The 27,217-nt window shown below is 60.3% G+C and overlaps 2 protein-coding genes across 5 annotated transcripts in view; both read left to right on the forward strand.

Moving 5' to 3' along the window:
• Nucleotides 1-18,508, forward strand: part of OSGIN1 (oxidative stress induced growth inhibitor 1) — a 33,841-nt gene extending 15,333 nt beyond the window's left edge. The window contains exons 1-7 of one of the 3 annotated variants that reach the window (XM_072819449.1): nt 4,695-4,797; nt 7,166-7,331; nt 11,283-11,387; nt 13,421-13,557; nt 14,398-14,589; nt 14,722-14,813; nt 17,217-18,508. In XM_072819449.1, the coding sequence (XP_072675550.1) occupies nt 4,741-4,797; nt 7,166-7,331; nt 11,283-11,387; nt 13,421-13,557; nt 14,398-14,589; nt 14,722-14,813; nt 17,217-18,165 (1,698 nt within the window). In that variant the 5' untranslated portion in view covers nt 4,695-4,740 and the 3' untranslated portion in view covers nt 18,166-18,508. Of the gene's footprint in view, nt 1-4,694; nt 4,798-7,165; nt 7,332-11,282; nt 11,388-13,420; nt 13,558-14,397; nt 14,590-14,721; nt 14,814-17,216 lie in introns of those variants that run through there. The other 2 variants (XM_072819448.1, XM_072819450.1) reach the window with 2 other exon arrangements.
• Nucleotides 18,509-19,665: 1,157 nt separating this feature from the next.
• Nucleotides 19,666-27,217, forward strand: part of NECAB2 (N-terminal EF-hand calcium binding protein 2) — a 29,351-nt gene continuing 21,799 nt past the window's right edge. For both annotated transcript variants that reach the window (XM_072819452.1, XM_072819453.1), the window contains exons 1-2: nt 19,666-19,890; nt 22,133-22,157. In XM_072819452.1, coding sequence (XP_072675553.1) covers nt 19,666-19,890; nt 22,133-22,157 — 250 coding nt within the window. The remainder of the gene's footprint in view (nt 19,891-22,132; nt 22,158-27,217) is intronic.

Consider the following 27,217-nt stretch of genomic DNA (forward strand, 5'->3'; position numbering starts at 1 on the left):
CCCCGGACCACAGGTTACTGATGGATTCCGAGCTAGTAGAGAGACAGGGGCAGGACCCCGGGGCCCAAGCCTGGGTTCACCAAGAGTAGTCCCGGCAGATGGCTGTCATGCTTTGCCTTGCTCCGTCTGCGGGCATAGAGAGAGCCTTTGCTGGAATTCTCGTCCTTTCCTTCACGAGTTCAAAAACCCAAGGGAATCCCCCTGGAAGCATGATAAAAATGCAGGTTGCAGGTTCCCCAATCTAGTGTGGCCCGGGCTTCTGCATTTCTAATAAGTTCCCAGGGGCTGCTGCTGCTGGTCTGGGGACCACATTTTCAGAACCCCCGCCCTCAGGGAAGTTTGTGGGGGACAGGGACACGGGCTGGGTGGCTGGAAAAGGAGCAGGCCAGAGCCACGTGCATGACTGCCCAGAATGAGAGTGGCTGAACAGGGGTACACAGAGGTGAGGGGTGTCCACCACCCCTTGAGGCCCCACAGCATGCCAGGCAAATGGGCTCCCTGAGGGGACAGGTATTCTATGGTTAAAAAGACTGGGGCTCAGAGAAGCCAAGTAACCGACCCAAAGACCCATAGCTTGTAAGCTCCAGAGCTGACGCGCCACCCAGAGTCTCTGAGTCCACAGGCCCTGTTCACTCAGCCCTCTGCCAGCCGTGGAACCGTGTCTACGGGAGGGAAGGTCCCTACCGGGGTGCACAGAGCTCCGCCTTCAGCCTTGGCCAATTCACAGCTACCATCTAAGATTTAAATATCCAGAAGGCCTGCCAATCCTTCCATATGGTAGGAAGCATATGATATACAGAGGGCTCTATTCGCGCTCAGAAATGTTTTTAAGAGTCTATCAGGACGGTCTGAAAGCAACAAGACTCTTTAATTCATTCGGTCAATATTATCTGAGCCAGCGCTGGGTCCCAGGCCGTGCTAGACGCCTGCCCCGCAGTACAGCGGTGAACAAAACAGAAAGTCTTTGTCTCAAATGTTTTTTTTTTTTTAAGCTTTTATTTATTTATTCATGAGAGACACACAGAGAGGGGCAGAGACACAGGCAGAGGGAGAAGCAGGCTCCCTGCAAGGAGCCCGATGTGGGACTCGATCCTGGATCCCAAGATCATGCCCTGAGCCAAAGGCAGATGCTCAACCGCTTGTCTCAAATGTTTTCCTCATGCTGATTACCGCTGTTTGTGACACAAACGTAACGGAAACGAAATCCGTCTGAGATTCCTTGGCCTCGGCCCCCCGCCTCGCTGCGTCTGCTTGCCCACCCAGTTGGGTTCCTGCCCCCGGGGCCGCGGGGCGGGTGGGCACCACCTCAATTTCCAGCCGGCTTCTCCTGCTCCCATCATACCGAGCTTCCACGTCGCTTCTGACTCCCAATCCGCTCTTTCCAAAGGCTACAGAGTATTTCTGTCCGGGCTTTCGCCACCCCTCGATGCCCCGCGGTCCGCAGCGGGCACAGAGGTCGCGCGCAGCCTCTGCCGGGGCTCTCGGTGCTGTGGTGGGGTCTCCCGGTTTAGCAGAGCTGATCCCCACGCGGGGGTTACCCCGGGACTGGAATGACTCGCGGTGTGGCTGTGCAGATGCGTGAGACGAAATGCCAAGGGGACAAATGTCAGGTCCTCCTCTGAGTTCAAAAGTCAGTGGCATAGAACCGAGTTGGGGAAACCGAGTCACGGTACATGAGCAAGGCGACAGTGAGGTTCGTCCAGTGGTTGAGTCGGTGGTGCTTTGGGGCTCCTGGCGAGACCGCCACCGGGGTCACCAGCTCTCCCCTGCAGTCCTGGTGATCTGGCTTTTCTGAAGATGTATTTCCATGCGACTGCCCAAAGACTGTGGCCCCCAAAGGTCAGGCCGCAGGCTGGGAGGGGCACTAACATGCTGGGCCCCTCCACAGGCCAGGTGGTTTCCAGGCTCTGTTGATTCAGCTCATCCTCCAGCGGCCGCAGTGAGGCCTCTGGCCCCACTGGACATGCTAGTTGCAGCTAAAGCTCCCCAGGGGTCTGCTGCACCCCAGCCCAGCGAGGTCAGAATCTCTGGGACTGCAGATTCTGGCACCAGGTGATTCCCATGAGCCTCAGGGATGAGAAGCTGCTGGGCCGTCTGCATCCCACACACGAGGCAAGTCAAGCTCAGACGGCTTAAGTAACTTACCCAAAGCCACACAGCTCAGAGTGATGGAGCCAGAGTCCCCATTTGTCTGACTGCTGGGCTGGACCCACTCAACCCCAAACGTAGGGCAGGCACGTTCACTCTCTGGCTATAACTTACCCCCTAGTTTCTAAGGAGAGGAGGGGTGAATCAGGAAGCAGAGAATGTGGCTACAGGATGGGGCTGAGCACCCCTTGCAGACTCGCCCCTGGGGGCCGACTCCACACTGTGCCCGCGTGGCTCCTGACCTCCCCGCTTCTCTCCATGGGAAGAGGGGACCAGGCCTCCTCCAACTTTGACCTGAATTGTATCTGTGGTGACTCCCTGGGTCATGAACCCACACTGGGCCAGTCCCTGGAAGCTCACACCACTGTCCTAGGGCAGCCAGCATGGCTCTGCCACCAGAGTGTGAGTCCCTTCCGCCACCTGATTGGGAAGAGTGGCCTTGGGCAAGTCCCCCCACTTTCTTCATCTGCAAACTGAACTTGTTATTGAAAATATTTGCCTACCCCCTGGTTGTGGGGAGTCAGTGAGATAAGGTGGTGACAACCCTTTGTAAGTGGTGAAGGCAAATATTAGCTTTGGTGTCACGTGCCGGAAGGGCCCGGGCTCCTTGTGCCAGGGCACCTGGTCACAGTCCCACTGTACTGTGTGTGGTGACCTGGGGCTGCATTTTACCAGGACCTCGGCTTCCTCACCTGCAGAGTAGCACCGCACAGACTCTCCTTACTGGGCCAGCGCACAGATCAAATGCTCCAGTCCCCAAAAAGCTTTATGTGTGGGCACCTCAGAAAGAAGGTGGCCATGGGGGAAGTTAGGCCGTTCTAGTGAGTTCCCCAGGCCGTGCCTCCGTGCTCCAGGCAGGAATGAGACTTTGTTCCTTTGCTCGTTCATTGTCTGCCCTTTCCCTGGAAGCACCCAGACCCTGCAGTCCCAGCCCTGGGTTCAAGCCCCAGTTCTGCAGCTCATATTGTGTGAGCTGAGGCTCAAGATTGGCCTCTCTGAGCCTTAGCTGTGTGTAAAGAACATTCCGTCTCCATTTGGTCTACAGCCTGGAGGTGTTCAGCCAGTGGCGATGCTATGGGAGCCACCACGAAGGAGGAAGGAAGAGAGGGGGTCCAGGAGCAGCCCCTGGGAATCGTCTTAGGATTTTTTGTAGGGAGAGAAAAATGGTTGTTTTGATATGGAGGCACACAGGATCCTTTCAATTCCAGGACCCCCAGGGAAGCACCCTGAGGCCACCATAGCCTCACTTCCACTGGTTCCTCAGCTCCCAAGCACCTGCAGGGAGTTTAGGGGAGCCTGGGGGGCCGGTGGAGGCTGCTGCATCCGAGTTCCTCTTTAGTGCGGGACCCCTCCCTCAGCTGTCACCGCCTTGCAAGTTCAGTGCCCCGATGGCCAAACTGGGCTCAGGAGGGACACACCTCTCCCAAAGCACCCTGCCCCGCTGCTTGCAATGTTCCAGGTGCCCTATCTGTGTCGTTTCCCAGGGACTGAGAGCATTCCTGGAACACGGCGGGGCTTTCACTGCCGCTGCCGATCCGATCCGGGAATTGGCATGAGCAGTGAGCAGCAGGTGTCCACGTCCAGTGGAAGCTTAACCAGAGCCACATGTGGAAATTTCCCAGCCGCCACGTTAAATACATAAAAAAAAAACCAGTAGAAATTAATTTTAATACCTTATTTAACCCAAGACGTCCAAAATATTTTCAGTTTGACACGTAATCCATATAAACATCATTATTCAGACGTCTTACCTTCCTTTTTAGGCACTAACTCCTCAAAATCTAGTGTATTTTTCACTTACAGCTAGATTTGCCAAATACCAGCTGCCCAGGTAACTGAATTTCAGATAAACAATGAAAAAAAAAGTGTGTGGTTTTGTTTTGCTTTTACTATAAGTATATCCTATGTATTGCATGGGACATATTTACACTCAAACTTCTTTCTCAGCTGAAATTCAGGGGCCTGTATGTGTCTGTAATTTTATCTGATACATCTTGCAACCCTAGTTTCAGCACTTCTGCATCCGGAGGCTTACCAGCCACCTTAACTCATGGTGGAAAAGGGGACAGGGCAGGTATGGAAGGATCGAGGCACCCAGGAGAGTCCGAGAGAGCCAGTCACCCAAAGTCAACCTGCAAACACCTGCCTGGTTCCTTCCTTCTCCAGGGCCCCCAGCCACCATCCCTTTGTTGCCTGTGACATATCTGTCTTTGTTTTAATCGAGCTTTTTGGAAGCAACTCAACACATTCTACTTCCCACCATCTCCTGGCTGAAAAACAGGTGACAGGGAAGAAAGTCCACATCTCCAGCCCCATGATTCTCTGTATCAGCAAATTTTCAGGATCCAGAAAAGGGGCCAGGGCCAACAGGAGTGGCAGGGCAGGTCTGGAGGGAGGACAGGCCAGACCCAGAGATGGGAGACCCAGGAGCCCACCTCCTTCTGGGGCTTTCCTCCCTGCACTCCGAGCCTCAGCCTCACCCTCAGTGTGGGCTGAGACACTCCAGGTGTGAGTCTCTGATTCTGAGTTGTCTCTCTCTGCCTCAGTTTACACATCCAAACACACTGGGAAGTTGCAGACCAAAACCCTGGGATGGGGAAGTGGACACAGCCAAGCGGCTGCTGGGGAAAGATGCAGCCTGCACAAGAGGTAGGTCACAGGGAAGCTGCCCTCCCCAGGCTGTCCCTGGGCTCCTGGCGTGCGGAGGGGGGCGGTGCATGTTCAGAGTGTCGGGAATGTTGGAAACAAGGCCACGGCTGGAATAGACAGAGGGCCAAAGAGGTAGGCCACAGCCAAGGTCACACAGTACGCCTCCAAGGGGCTAGACGCCAGCTGGGGAGCTGGGAACCAGAGCAGTGGGCTTCCCCACTGGGTCACATGCCCCCATAGGGGACTGCTCCCAGGACCCCAGGAGAAAAGGATGATGAATGCCAGTTTCCCCTGGGTAGGAGGCAGCAAGGGCCCAGTGCCTGACCGGAACTCACCCAGCCCATAGGGCTGAGCCCGGAACCCCTCTCACCCAGCACACCACAGGCAGGCTGTGGCCCAGTCTGGCCCATCCCATGATTTGTGGGAGACCGGTACAACCGGAACACAAGCGGACACTTCATCCAACAATTAATAAGGAGGGGTTTTGTTTTATTTTTAAAGATTTTATTTATTTATTCATGAGAGACACAGAGAGAGGGAGAGACACAGGCAGAGGGAGAAGCAGGCTCCTTGAGGGGAGCCCAATGTGGGACTCGATCCCAGGACCCTGGGATCACGACCTGAGTCAAAGGCTCAACCACTGAGCCACCCAGGTGCCCCTTAATAAGGATTTTAAAATGGGGACAGCAGAGCATTAAACCGAGTGCAGGGCCCTTCTGAGAGTGGGTTGTGGACACAGAGCACATACCTATGAGTCTCCAAGGAGGAGAGCAGAGGCAGGAGAGAGGTGCAGGTGCCCACCTGGCCTGGTGCAGTCACCCTCCCAGCTTGTGTCCCCTAATCTCCTCCCTAAGCCCAGGGTCTCCCTCCTCAGCCTGGCTTTTCATGCTGCCCACCCATCCATGGGTTCACCCACCCTAACGCCTCCCTCCCTACACCAGGTCACCTCCCTCCCTCCCTCCTTCAGACTCTGCTCCCCACCTCCTGTCTATCTGTCTCTGAGGGTCCCAGCAGGACTCTGCATCCTCAGAGGTATCTTTCATTGGTGGGATGCCAAACCCTGTCCCTGAAAGAGCCCTACAGTCTAACCTGGCCCCTGACCTCCTCATCCTCCCTCCCACTTTCTGCATTCTGCATATCCCAGCCCCAGACCCCACACTAGGAGAGAGATTGCACAAACTCTCCAGGGCACCAAAAGCATCCCATAACCGAGACCCACGGTGTTGCGTTCCTGTGATATTTTTTGACAATCAAGAGTAATGCCAAAAATCCAAGATGAAGAAAATAGCAAAGTTTTAAATAAAGACAGCATTAGTATTCTGATTTTTCTTCTTGCATCAGGCTCCAATATGGCTCAGCACGACACTGTGACAGATCCTGTTTGGTTCTGAAATTTTAATGTTTCATTTCTCTTTCACTTTTTGGCATCACTTTTGATTTTTTTTTAAGTTTGTTTATTTATTTTTGAGTAACCTGTACATCCAACCTGGGGCCTAAACTCATGATCCCAAGAGCCACATGCTCCTCCTGTGAACCAGCCAGGCACCCCTAATTTTGATTTTTTTTAAAAATTGCACTAAAATACTATTTTCTTCATCACTGTTTTAGGTGACCCCTTAAATTTTGCATGCAAGGCGAGTGCCTCCCAGGCCTCCCACAGCCTCCCCAGGCTACACACTAGTCCCCAGACAGTAAGGGATGACGGGGTGAGCAATCCTATCAATGATGAAAATCACAACTGATGTGCACCAAGGTCTACCGCCACATAGTGTTCCAGCTCTGCCCCTTCCTCCCTTCCTTCCTGAGCACCTACTATGTGCTCAACACCATCCTAGACTCCCATAGAGCAGACACGGAACACTTCCCTGTCCACACAGAACCCACATCCGGGGCTGGGGGGTGAGACAAGGAAATAAGAAGTAAGGGTCAGCAAAATGCGAGGTGATGCAGAGAAAAAAAATAATTGAGTTAGGAAGACGTGAACCAGGGAGGCGAGAGCCGCACCCACCCCAGGAGGGGGGGGGGGTGTTCGCTAGCCCCATTCCTCAGATGAGGAAACTGAGGCAGCTTGCCCAGGAAGTGGCAGGGCCGGCTTCTACCCCGTCACCCTGGGCAGGCTGATCCAGAGAGCTTTGAATTGGGTGTCGAGTATTGGGAGTCACCGAGGTTGGGGCAGGGGGGCGCCAAGCGCATCCAGGGGGTCTTTCTCACCTTGAGGGCCACCTCCCCAGGAGGGAAGGCTGGGCTGGCTGGGTCGGGGCCCTGGGTCCTCCGTGTGCTGACCGAGCCCCGGCCCCCGCCCCCGCCCCCGCCCCCGCGGCGGGGCCCTTTAAGGCCGCCCGGGTCTAGTGCAAGTTCATTCATCCAGGCGCCCCTGCTGACTCACGCTTATGAAAGTGGTTTTCTGGCCCCGCCCCCGCCCGCCTCCTCCCGGCCCGTGAAATACCCCGGCCTCTCGCCTCGCACCGGCTCCTCGGTCCCCGCGGCGGCGGCCGGCTCGGCGGAGGCTCCCGGAGCGCCCCCCGCGCCGCCAGGTGAGTGGCCGGGCCGGGCTGCGGGGGGAGGGGGGCGCGGGGGCGGGGGAGGGGCGGAGGCGCCCCGCGGGGCCCGGCCGGACGCTCCCGCCGCGCCTGCCCGGTGCCCGCCCCCGCGGCCGCAGCCGCCCCGCCGCCCCGCCACGTGACGCGCCTCGGGCAGGAAGGGAGGCGTGGCCGCCCCGGGCCTGGGTCCCGCGGGCTGGGCGCTGCTCCGTCCCTGCCCTGCAGCCCAGCGCGGCCGCCCGGGGTGCGCGGGGTGCGCGGGGTGCTCGGGGTGTCCGGGGTGCTCGGGGTGCGCGGGGTGCTCAGGGTGTCCGGGGTGCTCGGGGTGCACGGGGTGTCCGGGGTGCGCGGGGTGCTCGGGGTGTCCGGAGTGCTCGGGGTGCCCGGGGTGCGCGGGGTGCTCGGGGTGTCCGGGGTGCTCTGGGTGCGCGGGGTGCTCGGGGTGCGCGGGGTGCTCAGGGTGTCCGGGGTGCTCAGGGTGCGCGGGGTGTGCGGGGTGCTCCGGGTGCGCGGGGTGCCCGGGGTGCCGAGCGCCGGCTGGGCTCCGTGGAGAGGGCCCCGGAGGGGAGCTGCGGCAGGCGGCCCTCGTGGGCGGTGCCCCCCGCCCCTGCCGCGGCCTCCCTCACCTCGGCTCCTGCCCCGGGGCCTCGCCCACTGCCCCCCGCCCGCCAGCAGGTGCTGCAGGCAGGACCGGCGCTCGTGGGCTCTGTCGGGGGCATTCCGGGGCAAGGCCCGGCCCCACCGCGGTCTGCGCCCCCAGCCGGGTTAGGAACACCCTCCAGGGAGGGGCGGGCTGGGGGCGCCTTCCGAGCCAGGCGAGCCGAGGGCCCCGGCGGTGCCGGTGAGTGCAGCCCTGCCCGCGTCGAGGAGGCTGGAGCCTCAGGGAAATACCTCATCATTTAGAGCTGCCGGCGCTGCCAGCTCCCCGTGCTTCTGTGCTTCTGAGAACGGCCGTCTGTCCTCTGAGCTGTTTTCAGCTGGCACTTGCCGTCTTCAGCCCGGAGGGACTCAAACAAAAACTTAGCATTTAGAGTTGGCCGTTCCCAGGCCACAAAACTAAAGTGCACAAATGAAAATGGAACTGGTCTCAGACTGTGGGCTGTCAGTTGGCGGGGTGAGGGTGCGCAGTCTTCCAAGGTAACCAGAGCCCTCAGCTGCTGGGGGGCCTCAGGATGCTGCCCAGGAAGTGACCTCTGGGTGGTGACCTCATGTGTATGGCATCTAGAGGCTTCCGGGAAGGAGCACTGGACTTGGAGCCCAAAGCCGTGGTGGTAAATGGGACCCTCCAGCTCCCGGGAAGCACGACAAGACACCAAGGGCTCCTGCCAGCCCCTCTCACCCAGGAGAGGGGGGAGGGGACCATCAAAGGGACAGAAAAGGTGGAGGGCGTGGCCCAGAGTGGGGATGCTCCTTTTGCGGAAGCTCTAGGGAGTTCAGGTGGATTCAAGCCTCGGGGGTCAAACTCTAGGTCTGTCACCCACTGGCTCTGTGACCTTGGGGGCATGGCCTCACCTCCCTGAGCCTCAGTCTTCACATCAGTGAAGTGGGTGGCCGTGAGAATTAAAATTGTAGGGCATAGGGAACTCTCAGCAAGGCCATCACGTGGGTCCCCAGAGGGCAGTAGAGACTTGAGGTGGGGCCCTGGGGCTGTGAGGGAAATTCCAGAAGAGAGTGTCCCCAGGACCACCAGGGTCCCCCAGTGCCCAGCAGGTAGTGAGAAACTGTTGAACGTGGGCCCGTGGCCTCCTTGCCAGCACAGGGGACAGAGCAGAAGGGTGAGCAAGGACAGATGGGTAGGCTGCGCTGTCAGCCTGGCTGGGCTCAGCCTCTGGCAGAAGCTGTCACACCCTGTCACCCTGTCCTCCCGAGCCCGGCTCACTGACCTCACTGCCCTATCTATAATATGGGTCTGAGTGTAAGAGTACATATAACAGCCCAGTTAAATGAAGATTAGTTAGTTAATGTGTATAAAGCGTTGAGAACATGCTTGGCACCTAGCCAGTTCTTCACAGACGTGCAGAAATGCTGGCCCTTTGTGGTGTTGGTAAGTGGTGGTGGTGCCACCCCGAAACCCTCGCCCCGGGGCAGACAACACATCCCCTACAGGGAACCAGGTGTGGAGAAGGCCACTCAGTCCCTGATGCCACCTTGTTCATCTCCTGGGGACCTGGGGCTCACCCAGATAGGAGGAGGAGGAGGAGGAGGCCGTCCATGGGCCTGGGCCCGGGCCCCAGCGGAGGCAAGGAGGGCAGTGCTCAGGGCACCTGAGAGCACCGATGAGGGAGTCCATGACACACACCCCCGCCGTGCCACTTGCCGGCGTGTCTTCACCTCTGAGCCTCACTGTCCACCTGCCAGCGGAGGAGGTGACACGGTTCAGCTCTCAGGGTTGCCCGACCCAGTGCTGTCACTTAGGTGTGAGCCCCTTAGAAACTGTAAAGTGTGGGGAGAAAGGCCCGTCGTCACTGTGAGAGCTGTTCCTTGTCCACCTGCTCGGGACCTGCCTGGGGGTAGATGCTGGTCATTGCACATATCAGATGTCATATTCCGGCCGTGACCATGTTTTGTCACCATTCAATATTGCTTTCTTTCTTTTTTTTTAAAATAATGTGAATTAGTTGCCCACTTTTCTGAATCTGAGAATGCACATAAAAATCCAGCTTTCTGCCTTCTCTGGAAGAATTCTGAAGGCAGTGGCCCTGGGCCCCCATCCCTCGCTGCTCTGGGTGGTCCAGGCCATGTGACAGCCCACTCCCTCCTGCGCGCGCGCATGAGAGAGAGAGAGAGAGAGAGAGACCCTGGGCTGAGCCCCAGGTCCCCCTGGGGCAGGCCAGTGGCACGCACAGTGGCCTCGGCACCACTTAGCCCTGGGTTTCAAAGCCAGCTGAGCAATCTGTGCGCCCTCTCTGGGCTTCAGCTGACACGTCTGTGCAGGGGGGTCGTAACTGACTGTACTTTCTGCGTGGGTCAGGGTGAGGAGGGCGTGAGAAGTAGCTAGGTCAGTGCAAAAAGCCACACATTCCTCACACGCCCGTATGGATGTTGCCTTGTGGCCATCAGGACAGCACGGGATGGGGGCAGTGGGTGAGGCCGGAGGCTGGTTTGGGGGACGTGGTGCAGGTGGGTCTGGACCCTGCCCCCGCCTGCAGCCCCAAGAACTGGGTTGAGGGCCCTATGAGTGATGGGATGTGGGCCTGTGGCCAGCAGGGGGCGCGGGTGTCCCAGAGACGAGCAAGTTTACAGGCCTCTTCCCTTAAGGGACTCTGGCTTCCAAAGTTTCAAGTCCACCTGTTCCAACTGAGCCGCTGAGCAGCCAGTGAGCTCCGGTCCTTTCTCAGGGGCACATTTGCTCCAGCCAGTGCATCACGGCCATTACCTCACTGTGTCCCCCAACAACGCTACGGGGTAGAGAGCATCATTATTCCCATTTTATAGATGAGGAACCAGACCCGGAGAGGTGCAGGAATGGGCCTGTAGTCACCAGCTAGGAAGCACCTTGCCAGGTGATGGCTCCAGAGTCCCCCGGCCACACCAGAGACCTGAGGGCTAGATTGGGGGGTGGGTGCTGTGGTGGTCACAAAAGTGCTAGGCAGGGCTTGCCCCCAGGGGGGCACAGGAGGCCTTACAGAAGATGTACCATAAGCTTTGGGTACTGTTACCATCTGCTGATGAAATGGGGAGAGTGGGGTGAGGCCCAGAGATGGAGGTGGCTGCCTGGAAGAGGGGACCCCGTCTAGCGGGGCTGGGGGGGCGTGGAGGCAGTTTGTTTAGAATAGAACAGGTGTAAGGAGGAGAGAAGGAACAGAAGAGTGGCCTGATATGCCTCAGCAAGGACCTTGGACTTGACCCTGAGCACCACAGGCCAACACCCTGCAGCCTATAGATGGGAAGTGAGTGCATGACACCGCAGGCTCACCCAGTGGCTCTTCTCCCCCCTTCCCCCAGGTCAGCTGCCAGCTCCGAGCTCCACACCAGCCACAGCCATGAGCAACTGGAGGAAGGACCACCTCGGCACCAGCGCCTCGGAGCCCCTCCCTGTCCTCATCATCGGTGAGTGCACCCAGGGCAGAGAGGGTGCTGCTCTGAGCCCCTAGGGTGGAAGGTCAGGAGCCAGGCAAGCCCAGGCCGGGCCTTTCTTTACAAGAGCGGTATTTTTTTTTTTTAAAGATTTTATTTATTTATTCATGAGAGAGAGAGAGAGAGAGAGAGAGAGACAGGCAGAGAGAGAAGCGGGCTCCTCGCAGGGAGCCCGATGTGGACTCGATCCCAGATTCTGGGATCATGCCCTGAGCAGACGGCAGACGCTCAACCGCTGAGCCATCCAGGTGTCCCTAGAGCGGTCTTTAAAATTGGCCATTGAGCATTCACTCCGTGCCTGGTGCTAGGCCTAGCAATTTGCAAAACATCATTCCCTGGAATCCCTCCAGGAAGCCACGAAGCCAGGGCAGGATGATCCGCTGAGGTTGCCCAGGAAGGGTGACGGGGTCTGGTCCTCAGCCTGCAACGGTCCCCATGCTCACCCTCTGCCTGGCACTGTGCTAGGTGCCCAGGTAGGGGGACGCAGCCGAAGCATGTGGTTCCTGTGCTCAGGTCTGCAAAATGGGGGATAGGTGGCCCCTCCCCTCTGCACGCAGCAGGTTGAACCATATGAAATGGCCATTTCTGTAAATCAGAAGCAGTTGAACATCAGTGATTGCATATGGTTTGTCCCAGTGGCCCCCTACGACGGGTATTATTCTCACAGCACCAGATAAGAAGTCGGGGCAGGGGGAAAGACAGATAAGAATAGAAGCCATGTCCTGAGGGTAAATGCCCAAGAAGTGCCACAGATGAGCAGTGTGACTCATTCGAGCTTGGGGACTGGGGGCCCCACATGGGCTTTGTACCCCTCCGTAGCCTCCCACCCCCCGCCCCCACATAGCAATCTATACTGTAATCTTTTACTTGTCTAACCAGCCAGACTGTCAGCTTTGGAGGACAGGACGAGTTCTTAAGTGATCTTAGAATCTCTGTCACCTTGTTGTGTGACCACAAGCAAGTTACTTAACCTCTCTGAGCCCCAGCTTCCTCAAGTATGAAAGGGGGGAAAGAGCAGCCTGCACCTCACTAATGTCACTGGGAGGGCACAGTGAGGTAATGCACTTCATGTGGGGCCCGATCCAGTAGCCGCATCTCTCTCGTGTCTTATTATTTTGTTGTTAAAATCTCTGGACACGGGACGCCTGGGTGGCTCATGGTTGAGCATCTGCCTTCGGCTCAGGTCCTGATTCCAGGTCCCGGGATCGAGTCCCTCATCGGACTCCCTGCAAGGAGCCTGCTTCTCCCTCCGCCTGTGTCTCTACGTCTCTGTCTGTGTCTCTCATGAATAAATAAATAAAATCTTTAAAAAATAATAAAATCTCTGGGCACATAGTAGGCCGTCAAGAAACATCAGTGCGGGCAGCCCCGGTGGCCCAGCGGTTTAGCGCCGCCTTCAGCCCGGGGTGTGACCCTGGAGTCCCGGGATCGAGTCCCACATCGGGCTCCCTGCATGGAGCCTGCTTCTCCCTCTGCCTGTGTCTCTGCCTCTCTCTCTGTGTGTCTCTCATGAATAAATAAATAAAAATCTTTAAAAAAAAAAAAAAGGGAAGAAACATCAGTGGTTAGCATCTGTTACTTCACTGTTGCTAAAGTACTACCCAGGAGGCACTCAACAGTCGTTGGTTACTTTGTTATTGTCTTATGCACAGTGCAGGGACATGCAACTGGCTTATTGTTTTTTGTTGTTGTTGTTTTTTGTTTTTTTAAGATTTTACTTATTCATGAGAAACAGAAAGAGAGGCAGAGACACAGGCAGAGGGAGAAGCAGGCTCCATGCAGGGAGCCCAACGTGGGACTTGATCCCGGAATCCCGGGATCACACCCTGGGCTGAAGGCGGCTCTAAACCACTGAGCCATCCAGGCTGCCCTGGCTTATTGTTTTAGTTTGATTTTTATGAATAAGGGGCAAACCAATGAACCAGTCAGGTCAAGACCAAAGCCCTCAGTGCTGGTGGTCTCTGGCACCTGAAAGCACTGCCCTCTGACCCCACCTCTCTCCGCAGGCAATGGCCCCTCGGGCATCTGCCTGTCCTACCTGCTGTCTGGCTACACCCCCTATGTGAGACTGGATGCTGTCCACCCACACCCACTGCTGCAGAGGAAGCTCGCGGAGGCTCCGGGGGTCTCCATCCTAGACCAGGTGGGCCGGAGCTCTGGGGGTGGGACGGGACACGCCCACCCGGGGCAGGCAGGGCAAAAATAAAGACACACGTTTGTTAGACACAGGACCAAATGGGGAACACGCACGACCGCAAAGTCAGGCAGGGAAATTGTGCAAGAGGAACCAGGGCTATCTCTTGAGACCAACAAATTCCATACCTGCTTCTCTCACATCCCCTAGACCGGTGGGTGGGTCTTAACCTGCTCTCCTGGGCACACTTGGCAACATCGGGAGACAACGTCGGTTGTCACAACTGGAGTGGTGGCCCCACTGGCTCACAGGGTCCCGGCCCAGGGATACCATTTAACGCCCTATGGTACACAGGAGCGTGCCCACCACAAAGCACGAGTCTACCCAAACGTCAGTAGTACCTAAGTTGAGAAATCTTGCCCAAATACTTTGGTTTGCTACACCCCTGCCCAAGAGGGCCCACCAATCCTCCATCCATGCCCCTTGCCTTCCAGAAGGCCACTCATCGTCCACTCCCTCTACTTCCAACATCATTCATCCTCCTAGCCCCTCCCACCTTTAAATTGGCTGATGAGGAAGTAAGCTGGTCCAGATCAGCAATTTTCGAAATGCCTCCTACGGGACTTTAGTTCCACAGACAAAATGCTCCTACCCCAGTAAGTGTTGGCAAAACTCAATGTATAAAGTCAGCTGCAGGACTTGTCAGAGCCTTTACCGCATTGATGGGCATTATCTCCTTCTGGGAGGCAGCATTTTCCAAGCTTGCCTGACCTCCCTGATGTTAGGCTGAGGGTGTGAGACTGGGCAACCTTGTGCCATTAGCGCCTCTGACCTATGCACCACCTCCAGGACCTGGATTACCTGTCCGAAGGCCTTGAAGGCCGGTCCCAAAGCCCTGTGGCCCTGCTCTTTGATGCCCTCCTGCGCCCGGACACAGACTTTGGGGGAAACATGGAGTCCGTTCTCACCTGGAAGCACCAGAAGGAGCGAGCCATCCCCCACATGGTCCTAGGCCGGAACCTGCCTGGGGGAGCCTGGCATGTGAGTGGGGGCTGGGGGAGTATGAGGGGGCCTTTGGGCCTGAAGTCAAGGCCTCCCATGCCCTGCCTCCCTGCCTCCTTGTTGGGCTGGGGCTAGGAGAGGCCTGGACCAAAGGTCTTCTTTTGCTCTCAGTCCATCGAAGGCTCCATGGTGACTCTTAGCCAAGGCCAGTGGATGGGGCTCCCAGACCTGCAGGTCAAGGAGTGGATGTGCAGGAAGCGAAGGTGAGGAGGCTCTGGAAAGCCCGGGGTGGACAGGGATGAGCGGGGCCCACACCCACATGCAGCTCAGGAGCCAGAGCTATAGGGGCTGTGAGGCTCCCCTAGCCTGCCCTTCTTCTTACTCCAGGGTGGGATACGGAGGCTCCGCTGGGGAAAGGACTTGTCTGGGCCCACGGGGGGCTGGACTCACCCCAGGACCCTGCCAGTCTGATGCGTAACTCCCCAGCGTGGTCCCTGGGAGCGTCCCGGCCTCTAAGGAGGGCATAATGGCTGGCCCTGCTCTGTGCCCCTGGCCAGGCTCCCTGGCCCTCTGGCCTCCCTGCTGCCCTTCCTCCTGCTCAAGCCTGGCCTGGAATAATCTTTCCACTTCTAGATCAGCTAAGAGGTTGCACTTCCTTTAAAAAAAAAAAATGCTTTTGCAATAAAAACATAACCACACATAGAAAAGGAAGACAACTCACCCCAACCCCATGCCTGTACCCATCACTGTCCCGTTTGGGGGTCCTTCCCCCCATCCTCCTCCACCTTGTTTCCTGTTCCATCATGACCACACTGCACACGTCTGACCTTCCTGGAGGAAAAAGCCCAATCACTGAACAAATGAATTCCAGCCCCTGCTCATCCTGGGGAGCAAAGCAGCAAGTTCCCCGGTGCTCCAGGGGGGGTGGGTGCAGGGTTGCCACTTGGGTGGTGGCTGACCTTGTGTGACCCTGTTCCCTCCGACCCCAGGTGCCATGACACAGGCTGGTCGTCCCCACCCAGCAACTCAGTTTCACAAAGACTTTGTGTCCCTGCAGACTTGGCAGGAAGATACCCAGGCTAGTGTGGGGATGTGTCAACAGAGCGACAGGAACTGAAATTTTAATCGTAGACATACTTTTATATTTCACTTTCAAATTTAACGTTCAGGCATAAGGGTTTCACATGGTGAAGACAGCGTTTGCAACTGTCTTTTACGGGGCCACATAATATTCCCCATCAAGCACATCTGCTCCTGCTCCTGTGCGCCGGGCCACACCCACGGCAGCCACACTCCCTGCCCTCCTGGTGCCGCCAGGACTCCAAAGCCCCCCTACCCCCAGTCCTGCGGCTTTGCTTCTTAGAAAGAACCCTAGATGTCGCACCTTAGGACCGTTCTCTGGAACAGTTTTTACTCAGAGAGGGGAAAGTGACAAACCCACAGAAAGCAGAGTTCCAGTTTCAGGAGCAGACCGGCGGGCTGGGCTGCGTGGCGTGGCCTTGGGGGATGCGATGTGAGTTGGTGCTACTGTTGGTCCTGTTGGGTGTCATGTAGGATTCTCTGTGTTTTTTAAATTGAGAGAGAGAGAGAGAGAGAGAGAGAGAGAGAGACAAGCAGACCCCACACTGAGTGCAGAGTCCAGTGCAGGGTTCGAAACCCAAGAGTCAGGCACTCACCGACTGCGCCACCCAGGCGCCCCACGTAGGATCGCCCTTAACAACACGTCCGTGGTTAGAGTAGGTAACGCGTCCCAGGTCACCCAGGTAGACGGAGGAGCTGAGATCATGCCGAAGCCCGTAGCTCAGGCACCTGGAGACACTGGCCCTGCGGTCATTGCCCTGGGAGGAGCAGCAGTAAAAGTGAAAACAAGAGTAGCAAGCCCGATAATAACAGTCTGCTGCGGCTGTGCGTGCAGGGGACTATGCCCAGTGCTTTGCACGGGTTGTTTTGAAGTGAACCTGTTGGTTGAAATACAGTCTTTCCTAGAGGAAAGTGCATGACTCCAGCGCACACAGGTGGTTGCAGTGCCTCAAAGTGCACACACCTGCACCGCAGCTGCCCAGAAGCAAGAACTAGGCCCCCTGCCCCCCGCAGCCCTGCTCTTACCGTCCCCATCACGGCCCCCTTCCTCCCACCCCGGGGGAGCCACTCTCTACCGCCAACTCCGTAGAGCAGCCTTACCTGTTTCCGAGCTTGGGGGAGATGGAAGCCTAGCACCTTCGTGTAGATGCGTAATTAGTCTTTGGAGGTAGGACCAGTGGCTGACTCTTCCCTGCCACCCACCACCTGGCAGCTTCTATCCTAAGATTTCTGTGCACATCACAGCCGACCCTCAACAGCCGCGTGAAATCGCTCTGTCACCACCATCATCCCCGTGTGCAAATGAGGAAACTGAGGCATGGAGTGTTTCAGGCACGTAGCTCACCAGCAGGATTTGAACCCAGGCCACCTGGCTTTAGAGACCACAGTCTCAACCCCACCCTACTGAGGAACCTGCATTAGTTCTGTTTCACACATGACGAGCTGCAGGCTCCGAGGGGGTAAACTAAGTCCCACAGCGGGGGAGGCAGAGCCACAGTCCAGCCGCCGGCCTGGTCACCCCCAACTGTGGCCCTCCACCCCAGGTCTGCTCTCTGACACCCGCCCCCCTGAATCCTTCCCTTCAGAGGTCTTCGTAACAGCCGAGCCACGGCTGGGGACATCGCTCACTACTACAGGGACTACGTGACCAAGAAGGGCCTGGGTCACAACTTTGTGTCCGGTGCCGTGGTCACGGCCGTGGAGTGGGGGACACCTGTGTCTGGTGGCTCCGGGGCTCCGGCCCCCAGCCCCCTCTTCCAGGTGAGCGGCGTCCTGACCACGGAGGACCAGAGCCAGCAGCCCTTCTCCCTATGTGCCCGCAACGTGGTCCTGGCCACGGGCACGTCCGACAGCCCGGCGCGCCTGGGCATCCCCGGGGAGGCCCTGCCCTTCGTCCACTACGAGCTTTCGGCCCTGGAGGCGGCCACAAGGGCCGGAACGGTGACCCCGGCCTCGGACCCTGTCCTCATCGTCGGCGCTGGGCTGTCGGCCGCCGACGCGGTCCTCTACGCCCGCCACTACAACATCCCCGTGATCCACGCCTTCCGCCGCTCCGTGGATGACCCCGGCCTGGTCTTCAACCAGCTGCCCAAGATGCTGTACCCCGAGTACCACAAGGTGCATCAGATGATGCGGGAGCAGTCCATCCTGTCGCCCAGCCCCTACGAGGGCTACCGCAGCCTCCCCGAGCACCAGCTGCTGCTCCTCAAGGAGGACCGCCAGGCCGTGTTCCGGGACGCCCAGGGCCTCCAGAAGGTCTTTGGCGTTGCCCTGGTGCTGGTGCTCATCGGCTCCCACCCGGACCTGTCCTTCCTCCCCGGGGCCGGCGCCAACCTGGCCGTGGACCCCGACCTACCACTGAGCGCCAAAAGGAACCCCATCGACGTGGACCCTTTTACTTACCAGAGCACCCAGCAGGAGGGCCTGTACGCCGTGGGGCCCCTGGCTGGGGACAACTTTGTGCGGTTTGTGCAGGGTGGGGCCCTGGCAGTGGCCAGCTCCCTGCTGAGGAAGGAGGCCAGGAAGCCGCCCTAGCACCTGGCCTGGCATCCTCGTACCCAGGCCCTAAAGAGGAAGGGAGATGACCACGGCCCTGCTGGACGCCCCAGTGAGGGAAGGGGGCCTCTCCTGGCAGGAGACAGGAGGGGCCGTGAGCCCAGGCGACGGGCCTCTTGGATGAAGAGGAGTGGGGAGCCCAGGCTGCCGGGACTCAGACTAGTACCAGGGTGGGAACAGATGCTGCAGGCCAGGGGGGGCAGTGATTTAGGGTGAAAGCTGCTGGTAAGAGCTGGGGTCACCAGGGCCAGCTGAGCCAAGAGGACTCCAGGCTCTACTGCTTCCAGAATCAGGTTCCAATTAAACCCAGTACCTGCCTCCACTCCCGTGTCTGAGGATTCTGTGTGTGGGGAGGGGGCTGGGTGCCCCGGGAAGCACAGGGCCATGTGGGAGGTCCTTGGGATGGGGAGTTTTGTGATAAGGGATGGTGTCCAAGTCTGGGTACAGCTGTGTTAGGGACGTGAGGGGAGGGTGTGTGGGGGGAAGGGTATGCTGGGGGGGCCTTCACAGCCCTGCCCACCCCTCCAGCCTGGCCCCTGTCTCCCACGCTCCCTCCTGGTCTCACTGTCTCTTCAGTCCTTCATGCTCCCTCAGCTCGCGCCGGCCACAGGGCCTTTGCAGGGGCGGGTCTCCCACCCAGGACACTTTACTCTTCTCTCTAACTCCTCTTCCATTGCGGTCACCTAAGGGCCACTTCCTCCAGGCAGCCTCCTCCGTCACCAGGGCAGTCCCGTTGGTGGCCCAAGGTTCCCGGGCGTTCAGAAGTAATAGTTCGTTTGTCTACGGAATCGCTCCCGCAGCCGACTCTGCCCACTTGGACGTAGGTTCCAGGAGGCCGAGGACAGCCCCCCCCCCGCCCCCCCGCAGTCCCATTAGTGGAACCCAGCACCTGGCACGGGCCCTCACTCATCCTTTGGACAGGTGGATGGTGGTGGGTGGGGCGTGAGGGGAAGAGGGTGCTGGGGCGCCGGCCGGGCGCTCGGCTGCGGCAGGGTTGGGGGGCTCGCAGGCCCCGGGCGGGCGGGCGGGGGAGGCCGAGCGCGGGGGCGCCGGTTCCTGGAGCTGCCGCCAGCAGGGGGCGCCCCGGGCTCGCCGGACACCTGCGCTCCGGCCCCTGCGTCGGCGCCGCGGGGGGGCCTCGGGGGCTCCGGGAGGGGGCGGCCCCGGGCGAGGCCCGCCCGCGCAGCCCGACGCCCCGACCCCAGGCCTCCCGGGCGCCCCTTCCGTGCGCGGGCTGGGTCCGGGCCCGCAGCGCCCCCCGCGGTTGGCCCCTGCCGCGGCGCCGGGGCGGGGCGGGGCGGGGCGGGGCGGGGGACGCGGGCACGTGGCCGGGGTCCGGGCGAGCGCCCCCCCCGCGGTGGCCGCGGCCGCGGGGCCGAGGGAGGCGGGGCGGGGCGGCGGGGCGGGGAGGGGGCGCGCGGGGGCGGGCCGCGGGCCGGGCGGGGGTCGGCGGGCTTCCGGGCGGCGCGGGCGGGCGCGATGTGCGAGCGGGCGGCGCGCCTGTGCAGGGCCGGCGCGCACAGGCTGCTCCGGGAGCCGCCGCCGCAGGGCCGGGCGCTGGGCGGGCTGCTGCGCTGGGTGGGCGCCAGGATGGGCGAGCCCCGGGCGCCGCTCGCCCCCGCCGCCCCCGCCGCCCCCGCCGCCCCCGGCCCCGCCGCCCCCGGCCCCGGCTCCCCGCGCGGGGGCACCGCGGTCATCCTGGACGTGAGTACGCGCCGGCGGCCCCCGGACCCCGCGCCCGCCCCGCGCCCCCCGCCCCCCGCCCCGCGCCCCCCGCCCCGCGCCCCCGCGCCCGCACGCCCCTCCCCTGCCCCCACGCCCCCTCCGCCCCGGCTCGGGATCCCCACCTGCACCTGCTCCGAGCCGCGACCCTTCGACCCGGCCACCGCCCCCCTCCCTCGGTCCCGGCTGCGCCCTCGCCCCACCCTCCCCCTCCCGCCCCTGCCGCCTCCCGCCCCCTCCTCTCCACCCCGCCCCAGTCACTACTTCTCCGACACCCCCTCCCGCCCGGCCCCAGGCTCCGGTGCCCCGACCCATCCTGGCCGCGGACCCGGAGCCCGCGTGTTCCCGCCCCAAAGCCCCCTCCCCGCAGCCAGCAGCTCTTGGAAAGCGAAGCCCCCTCCTGTCCCCCCTCTCAGCGGATCGGGGCCACCCCCGTCTGCGGAGCCTGGACCCTCCAGCCTGAGCCGCGTCAGCCCTTCAGCCCTTCACGCCCGGGGTGGCTCAACCCCCACCCATCCGCCCGGGAGCCGAGCCACCCCCCTCTGGGAAGCCCACCTCCCCCCGCCCCCCCGCCCTCTCCCCAGGAGTGGGAGGAAGCTTCTGCAGGGCGGACCGCTGGGGGAGGGGGCGTCGGGGAGGGCGAGGCGGTGGGGGCCCTGCCCCGGGCACCACCCCACCTCCCGACAGCCTGGCCGCGGCCACAGGACGTGCTTGTCCCGGGGAGGGTCCTGGGCTCCTGGGGCTTCTGGGACAGTTGTGTCTGCAGGTCTGATTGTTAGGGGGAGCGTGGATCTCCTCTCCCCCTTCCTTCCTCTCTCCTGGAACCCACAGTTGGCCCTGGGCAGAGAGGGCTGGGCAGGGAAGGGGGAGCTGGGCGGTGGGGTGCTGGAGGCTGCCCCCAGAGACATGCAGGCACGCGCACACGCACACACACTCTTGCACAGCCAGATCCTCTCTCAGGTCCCCCACAGAGTTCGTGCGGGGAAAACCGGGGCCACCCTTGCAGGGAAGCCCTGTCCAGACCCTTCCCGTTCCCAGCAGTGCGGGCAGGAGGCTCGGGGTCCTCCTGGTGCGGGTGCGGGTGCGCTCCGAGACTCCTCTATCTAGGAGATGGAGCGATGAGTGGGGGTGGGGAGCGGACTCCTGGAGCCACCTTAGGTGGTCTGCACCATTCACTTGCTTGGCGTGGCCAGTGTGGGCACCTGCGGGGGGGACCCCAGCCCCAGAGAACTTTGCAGTGGGGAGCTGGGGTGTGGAGTGCCCAGGCGGGCAATGGGTGCTCTGCTAGTCTCCCTTCTGCCCCAGCCACGGCAGCTCCTGCTCGAGCACCCCCAGCTAGGGTTTCAGCTGAGGGAAGAGGGGGGTGATGTGTAGGAAGCCCTTTCTGAGCTGCTGCTTCAGTTTGTCACAGTCTCGAGTACTTGAAGGGATGGGGGGGACATCTGTCCTTGGCCCCAGGGCAAGCACCAAAGGTCAGATGGTCAGAGGGGTTAGTGCCTCCCCCTGCTCCTTCTGTTCACCGTGGCTCACCTTCTTCTAAAAATACCAGGAGGACTTATCTGGTCTCAGCTCAGGTTTGGGGGGGGTGGCTGTCACTCCCCCATCCCTCCCCCACCCCCTCCCCATGCAGCCAGAACCTGGCACCTGCAGCTGGCTTTCTGAGCTCTTCACGGCCTGCTTCCACCCACTCCCCCACCTGAAAAATAATCCAGTGCTGCCCCTGGCTGGCCCAGTTGCCAGGCCTGGAGGTTCCCTTAGCAGACCTCTCTGTTGACACTAAACCAACCTCCGTGGGGGGAAATCGGGGCTCCCACGGGCTTCCGAGAGGGGTGCAGCGGTATGAGGCGTGTGGTTGTGTCCGTGGGACACAGATTCCCATTGTGTGACTGAGCGTAGCACAGTGGGTGAGGCCGCGTGGACTGCTGGCTCTGCAAGCACACCCGCAAGCATGTGGATCGGTGTGAGCGTGTGTGTCCACGTGTGTGTGCGCATGTCGGCACAGAAGAAGAGTGGGTGCTGCTTCCTCGCAGGCGCCTGGGAAGGCTGTGCCTGAAGCATCCCTCCTGCCCTGGATCCCAGCGGGGGCCTCCTGGGGGAGGGGCTGCTCAGCTTCCCAGGTCCCCCTGCACCACCCCCAGGCGTGGGATCTCAAGATGAGTTGGGAGTCACTGGAGGGCGCCTGCCCCTCTGGGGCCCAGGCTGACTCCACTTCTCTTCTCTGCAGATTTTCCGCCGGGCGGACAAAAATGGTGAGTTTCCCTCCCAGGCTGTCCCCTGAACAAGGTCCTGGCTCTTTCTATCCTCACGCTTTGGGGGCAGGGACCCGGGCTTGGGACATGGACCGCCTTGTACGTGATGGTTTCTGAAGTCAGAAAGCCGAATCCTGGCTCTGCCCTGTGCCTCAGTTTCCCTGTCTCACAGTGGAATTCACATAGTTCCTGCTTGGTAGGGATGCCACGGGGATTCAAGGAGTTGGTGTCTGTGATGCCAGGATGTCTTGCACGTAGTAGGTGCTTGGTGTACTTCAGCCCTCATGCCGCTGGGCTGGGCTGGAGCAGCCCGGGTAGGGGGTGCCTAGGGAGCACCCTTGAAGGAAGCCCTCAGCCTCACTCCAGGCCCTGCCCAGGCCCTGGCACAGGTCTTCCTCACCACCACCTAATATACTCGGTGCTGTTGCTCCTGTCCTGATGATTCCGTAGTGGCCCAGAGGGTGTCAGTGACTTGCTCAGGGTCACCCAACTGCCTGAAGGCTGTGGAGCTTGTGCTGCAGACGCCTGGACCTTTCCCCACGTCAGGCATCCTCCCTAATGATGTGAGTGGCACATGGTCATGGCCACTAAGTTCATGACACGGCACCTCTCCTGACTTCAACAATCTCTCCCGTACAAGGAAGGTGGGGACCTGAGAATGACCACGTTTCCCAACGCCCCCCAAGCCTGACAGTTGCAACAAGGAGCAGCACAAATTCATGTAAACACCGTGGTCCTCATTCCTGGGGCCAGAGCAGCTCTCCGTGGGCTTTAGCCAAGACAGTCCCTCTGCAGGCCTCAGGCTTCTCATCTCTAAAGTGGGGTGCTAACGCTTAACCTGCCTGTTTTCTTGGCTCTTGGGAAAATGTAGGGAGGAGATGTGAGCAGGTGGGGAGCAGATGGCCCTGGGGCCCAGCACCTCTCCTGCATGGCTGGAGGTGATGGTGGCAGCGCTAACCTGGGTCCCCAGCACCCTGTCCCTCTGACCCTGGGGGTTACTGCTGACCCTTCCCCCACCCCGGTGTTGAGAGCTAGAACATGAGGCCTTGGGGGCTGGGGGTACATAAGCCTGGCCTGGAATCAGGGCCTCAGGGTCTCTATCCCTTGCCCCCTTGCCTCCCAGGTCTCTTGGGACACGGGACTCTCAGCAGCAGTTCCATTTGGAGCAGGAAGGAGGGAGAGGGATGTGGGGGGCCTCCAGTGACCTCAAGAAGCAGTTGTGGCCTCTAGGCCCAAACAGCCTCTGAGCTTCAAGCAGGGGGCCGAGGGGCTTCATCCCTGACACGGGCGTCTCTGTGGCATCTTCAGAGCGCAGCCACCAGGGGCTGTGTGGTCACCTTCACCTGCTGGCCAGGCCCCCTGGGCAGATCGTGAGCCCCTGGCCGGTAGGAATCGGAGCTTGTCACTGTCATGGGCCTGATGCCCGGCACCCAGTGGGTCCTCAGCCAGCGTCTGTAGGCTTCCAGGTATCAGGTCTGTTCCTCGCTGAGCGCGGCTGTGCACGGCCGCGGGGTGCAGCGTGAGTCTGGCCGGGGGGGGCCCCCCATGGCGGCTGTCCGCATGGCCGTGTCTCTGTGGTACTGCTGGACATACGGCACGTGTGGACCTGGGTGCCTCATGCACCTGCTTGTTGTGGGAGGTGTGGGTGGCGCACTGGCCTCCCTTCAGGCAAAGATGGGGACTCCTCCTCGTCACCTGTTGCCCTGTCAGAGGCCGTGTTTCTACCCCCTGAGCACAGCTGTGGAGGTCCCTCGACGTGGCTCTGCAGCCCCCACAGAGGCTGGGCCCATCCTCCTGGACTTCAGGCCTTCCCAGCCACCGTGAGGACCCCTGGGAGGCTGTCACCAGGGTTGATGTGGGCATGTGATGTGGGTTCCAGGGGAGCTTCCAGGGCCTGTAAGCAGGTGGAATCCCTTCTCTGTCACAGGGACTGCCGCGTTCGAGTCCTGGCACTGACACTTGCCAGCTCTGTGATCTCAGGCCTCAGTCTCCCCATCTGTAAGTGGGCATGATGACGCTGGGACCTCTCTCAGAGGGCCCTGGTGGAGCTAGCACGGAGTCCAGGCACTCGTGCCACCTGTGGGCTCGGACACCATGGTTTGCCAACAGGTTTTGGGTTCGCACCTGTGCTCCCTGGGGAGTTGCTGTGTCTGGGGGGGCTGCCGGCGGCCACCGAGCACCCACTCATCGACCTCATTGGGGCTTTACGGTGCTGCTGCTGGGATCAGAAGCATCACCCTCTTTCTAGAGATGACAAAAGCCAGCCCCAGAGCTCGCAGGTGCAGGACTGCAGATCCTTGGCTGGGGAGCCACGCAGGCAGTTCTGATGCCGCCCGGCCCCATTTGAGAACGCGTGTGGGTTGGGGGTTAGGAGTAGGTGTGGACGCAGGTGCAGCCAGAGCTGCACACAGCGCGCACACACTGAGCAGTTTAACACAGATGGGTGCCCACCCTGTCCCAGGCACCCACAGGAGCGACCCGGGGGTGCAAGGTGGGGTGTGGCCTCCTGGACAAGCTTCTGGGATCCCAGGGCCAGGCACTCGGGTCTGGCCTGTGCTGGCAGCTCCCAGGGCTCGGGTTTCTTCATTGAGATAGCCCCGTCGTCACTCCTAGGGGAGGCTGGGGGTCAGGGTCTGCCCACGCCTGGGGCATGAAGCCCAGACGGTGGCATGTGGCGTCCAGCGGAAGGCTGAGCGCCAGAGTGCGTGTCTCTCCAGGGACATGGACATGCAGACTCCTGGCATTTGAAAGGTCACCGTGACAGAGGCTGAGCTCATGCTAATTAGTGAAGACACCTGCAAACGCTCCTCGGGTCCTTGCTGGGAGGGAGGGGCGCCAGGCCTGCTCCTCTGATGCTACAGAGGCCTGGGTAGGAGATGTTACTTCCCTCATTAGCGGATCTGGGTTCATTAGGGCTGTGGTAGGACATTCAAGGTAAATGTCAGCCGAGAGGACTGTGCTCGGGAGGCCCAGTGGGCGTCCCAACGCCTGCTCTCCCGAGGGCAGAGGGGATGGAGGAACCTGGAGGCCGGAGGAGCTGGAAGCAGAGAGATCCCCCGCCACCCCCCGCGCTGTGCCCGTGGCCACCGTGACCAATCAATCACCGCCGCTTCCACTGAGTGCAGGCATGGCCTCAGCTCTTGCACACAGCCCTGGGCGGGGGGGGGGGGGGGGGGGGTTAGGGGGCGCGGTGGGGGTCTTCTGGCCAGAAGACTCTGCCCCGGGTTGGCGTGAGAGCATGGGCTTGGGGGCCCGTTGGCTGAGGTTCTAACACCAGTTGTGATACCTTTAGCGGTTCTGTGCCTCGGTTTACCGCTCCGTGAAATGGGAGTCTTGTGAAAATTGCGTAGAAAGAGGCCCACGTGTCGTCCGTGATTCTCCGTGGTGCTTCCTTGTTTTTCTCAGCAGTCTTGTCAGAGGAAACCAGGGAAGCGTCCTCTTTTTCACAGACTAGAAAGAGCCAGCGGAGAACTTGCGTACTACGCAGCTGGTACCGGGAAGTCCTTTCCACGTGGTCTTTTCTGGGTGTGCAGGGGCGGGGCGGGGCGGCTGTGTCTGGGGACAGGGGATTCTTATATTTGAGACTTACAAACCCATTTCCCTCTGTGACTCTGAAAGTGGAGCCCGGATGTGAGGCAGCGGGGAGTTTGCACATTCATATCCCCCCCTCCCCGCCCCTGACACCGTGTGCCTGCTGGGCCAGAGGGGAGACGGGGCGGGAAACCGAGGCAAGGTGCAAGGCTGTCCCTCCGCTGAGCTTCTACTTCCGCTCTACTGGGAGCCCCTGCAGAGCTTGTGGGAGCAGAGCTAGATCATCCCGAGCCTTTAAAATACAAGAATGGGGGCGCCTGGCTGGCTCCGTTGGTTGAGCGTCGACTCTTGATTTCAGCTCAGGTCGTGATCTCGGGGTCCTGGGATCAAGGTTCGTGCAATAAGGAGTCTGCTGGAGATTCTCTCCCTCTGCCCAATCCCTCCTCCCTCCTGACCAGGAAGGGGCATCTCTTTCTAATCCACACAGGGGTGCCACGTGGGCTTGTAGGGACTTTGATTGCAGAGTGGCTGGAATAGAAGGGGGTCTGTGCTGAGGGGCTGGGGGCTTCCTTCCCTCTGACTCCCACGGCCCCCACCCCACAGGTGTGGCTCCTTTAAGGAGCAGCGGGAGCTGGGCTGAGATGGTTGAGGAGGGGGTGGTGGAGGTCCTTGCAGGAGCTCGGCAGGTGTGCCCAGGTGGAAGGAAGTTGCTGAGGCTGAGGGTGGAAGTGTGGGGTCTGCCTCTCCCAGAGTCACTGCCCTTCCGCTGTGAGCCCCTCCCTCAGTGACCACCCGCCCCCAGCCCAGGAGACTGCCCCACACACACAAATGCTGGTGCCCAGGGGTCCTGCGTGTGGACGGAGAAGAGGTGCAACAGAGGATGGGACCGTGCTGGGCCCTGGGCAGCCTGGATGCCTCCCTCCCTTGCAGTTTGGCGTCTTCACGGTTGGGTCTCTGGCGGGGTGGGAACTCCCTGCCAAGTGTCGGCAGCTGTTGCTGCCGCATGAAGGTCTGGGCTCGAAAGTTTGTCCTGAGGAAGGGGCAGAGGGGAAGGGGGTGTCCCTCCCCCAAGTCAGGACCTGGGTGCTGGAGTTGGAGAGCATGCAAGTATGGGGGTGGGTGGGCACTTGGAAGCAAGGGAGAATGGCCATCACACCCCGTGGCCTCCGTGCAGTGCTGCCTTAAACCGCACCCAGCTGCAGGTGGTCGGCAGGTGAGGAGAGAGGCGCACCTGCCGGAACAGGTGCTCTCCCGTAGTTGAGCGCATCAGGGACGAGCGCCCCAGCAAACTCGCTGCTGCTTGTGGTGGTTGCCGGTTTGGGGATTATCTGTAAGTGGGTGTTGAGGTGTGGGTCTGGGAATTAGCCAGATAAGTCGGCGATATTCTGTGAACTAGAGTTTCCTCATTTAGTTGGGCATTCGCTGGGCGGACGGAGATGATCTGGCCGGAGTTTATCTGTTGATTTGGAAATTGTCTGGATTTGGGGGACGTCTTATCTCTTAGACACCAGCTGCTCTACCTTCTTCCT

Source organism: Canis lupus, chromosome 3 (assembly GCF_048164855.1).
Source record: "Canis lupus baileyi chromosome 3, mCanLup2.hap1, whole genome shotgun sequence".
Classification (NCBI taxonomy): domain Eukaryota; kingdom Metazoa; phylum Chordata; class Mammalia; order Carnivora; family Canidae; genus Canis; species Canis lupus.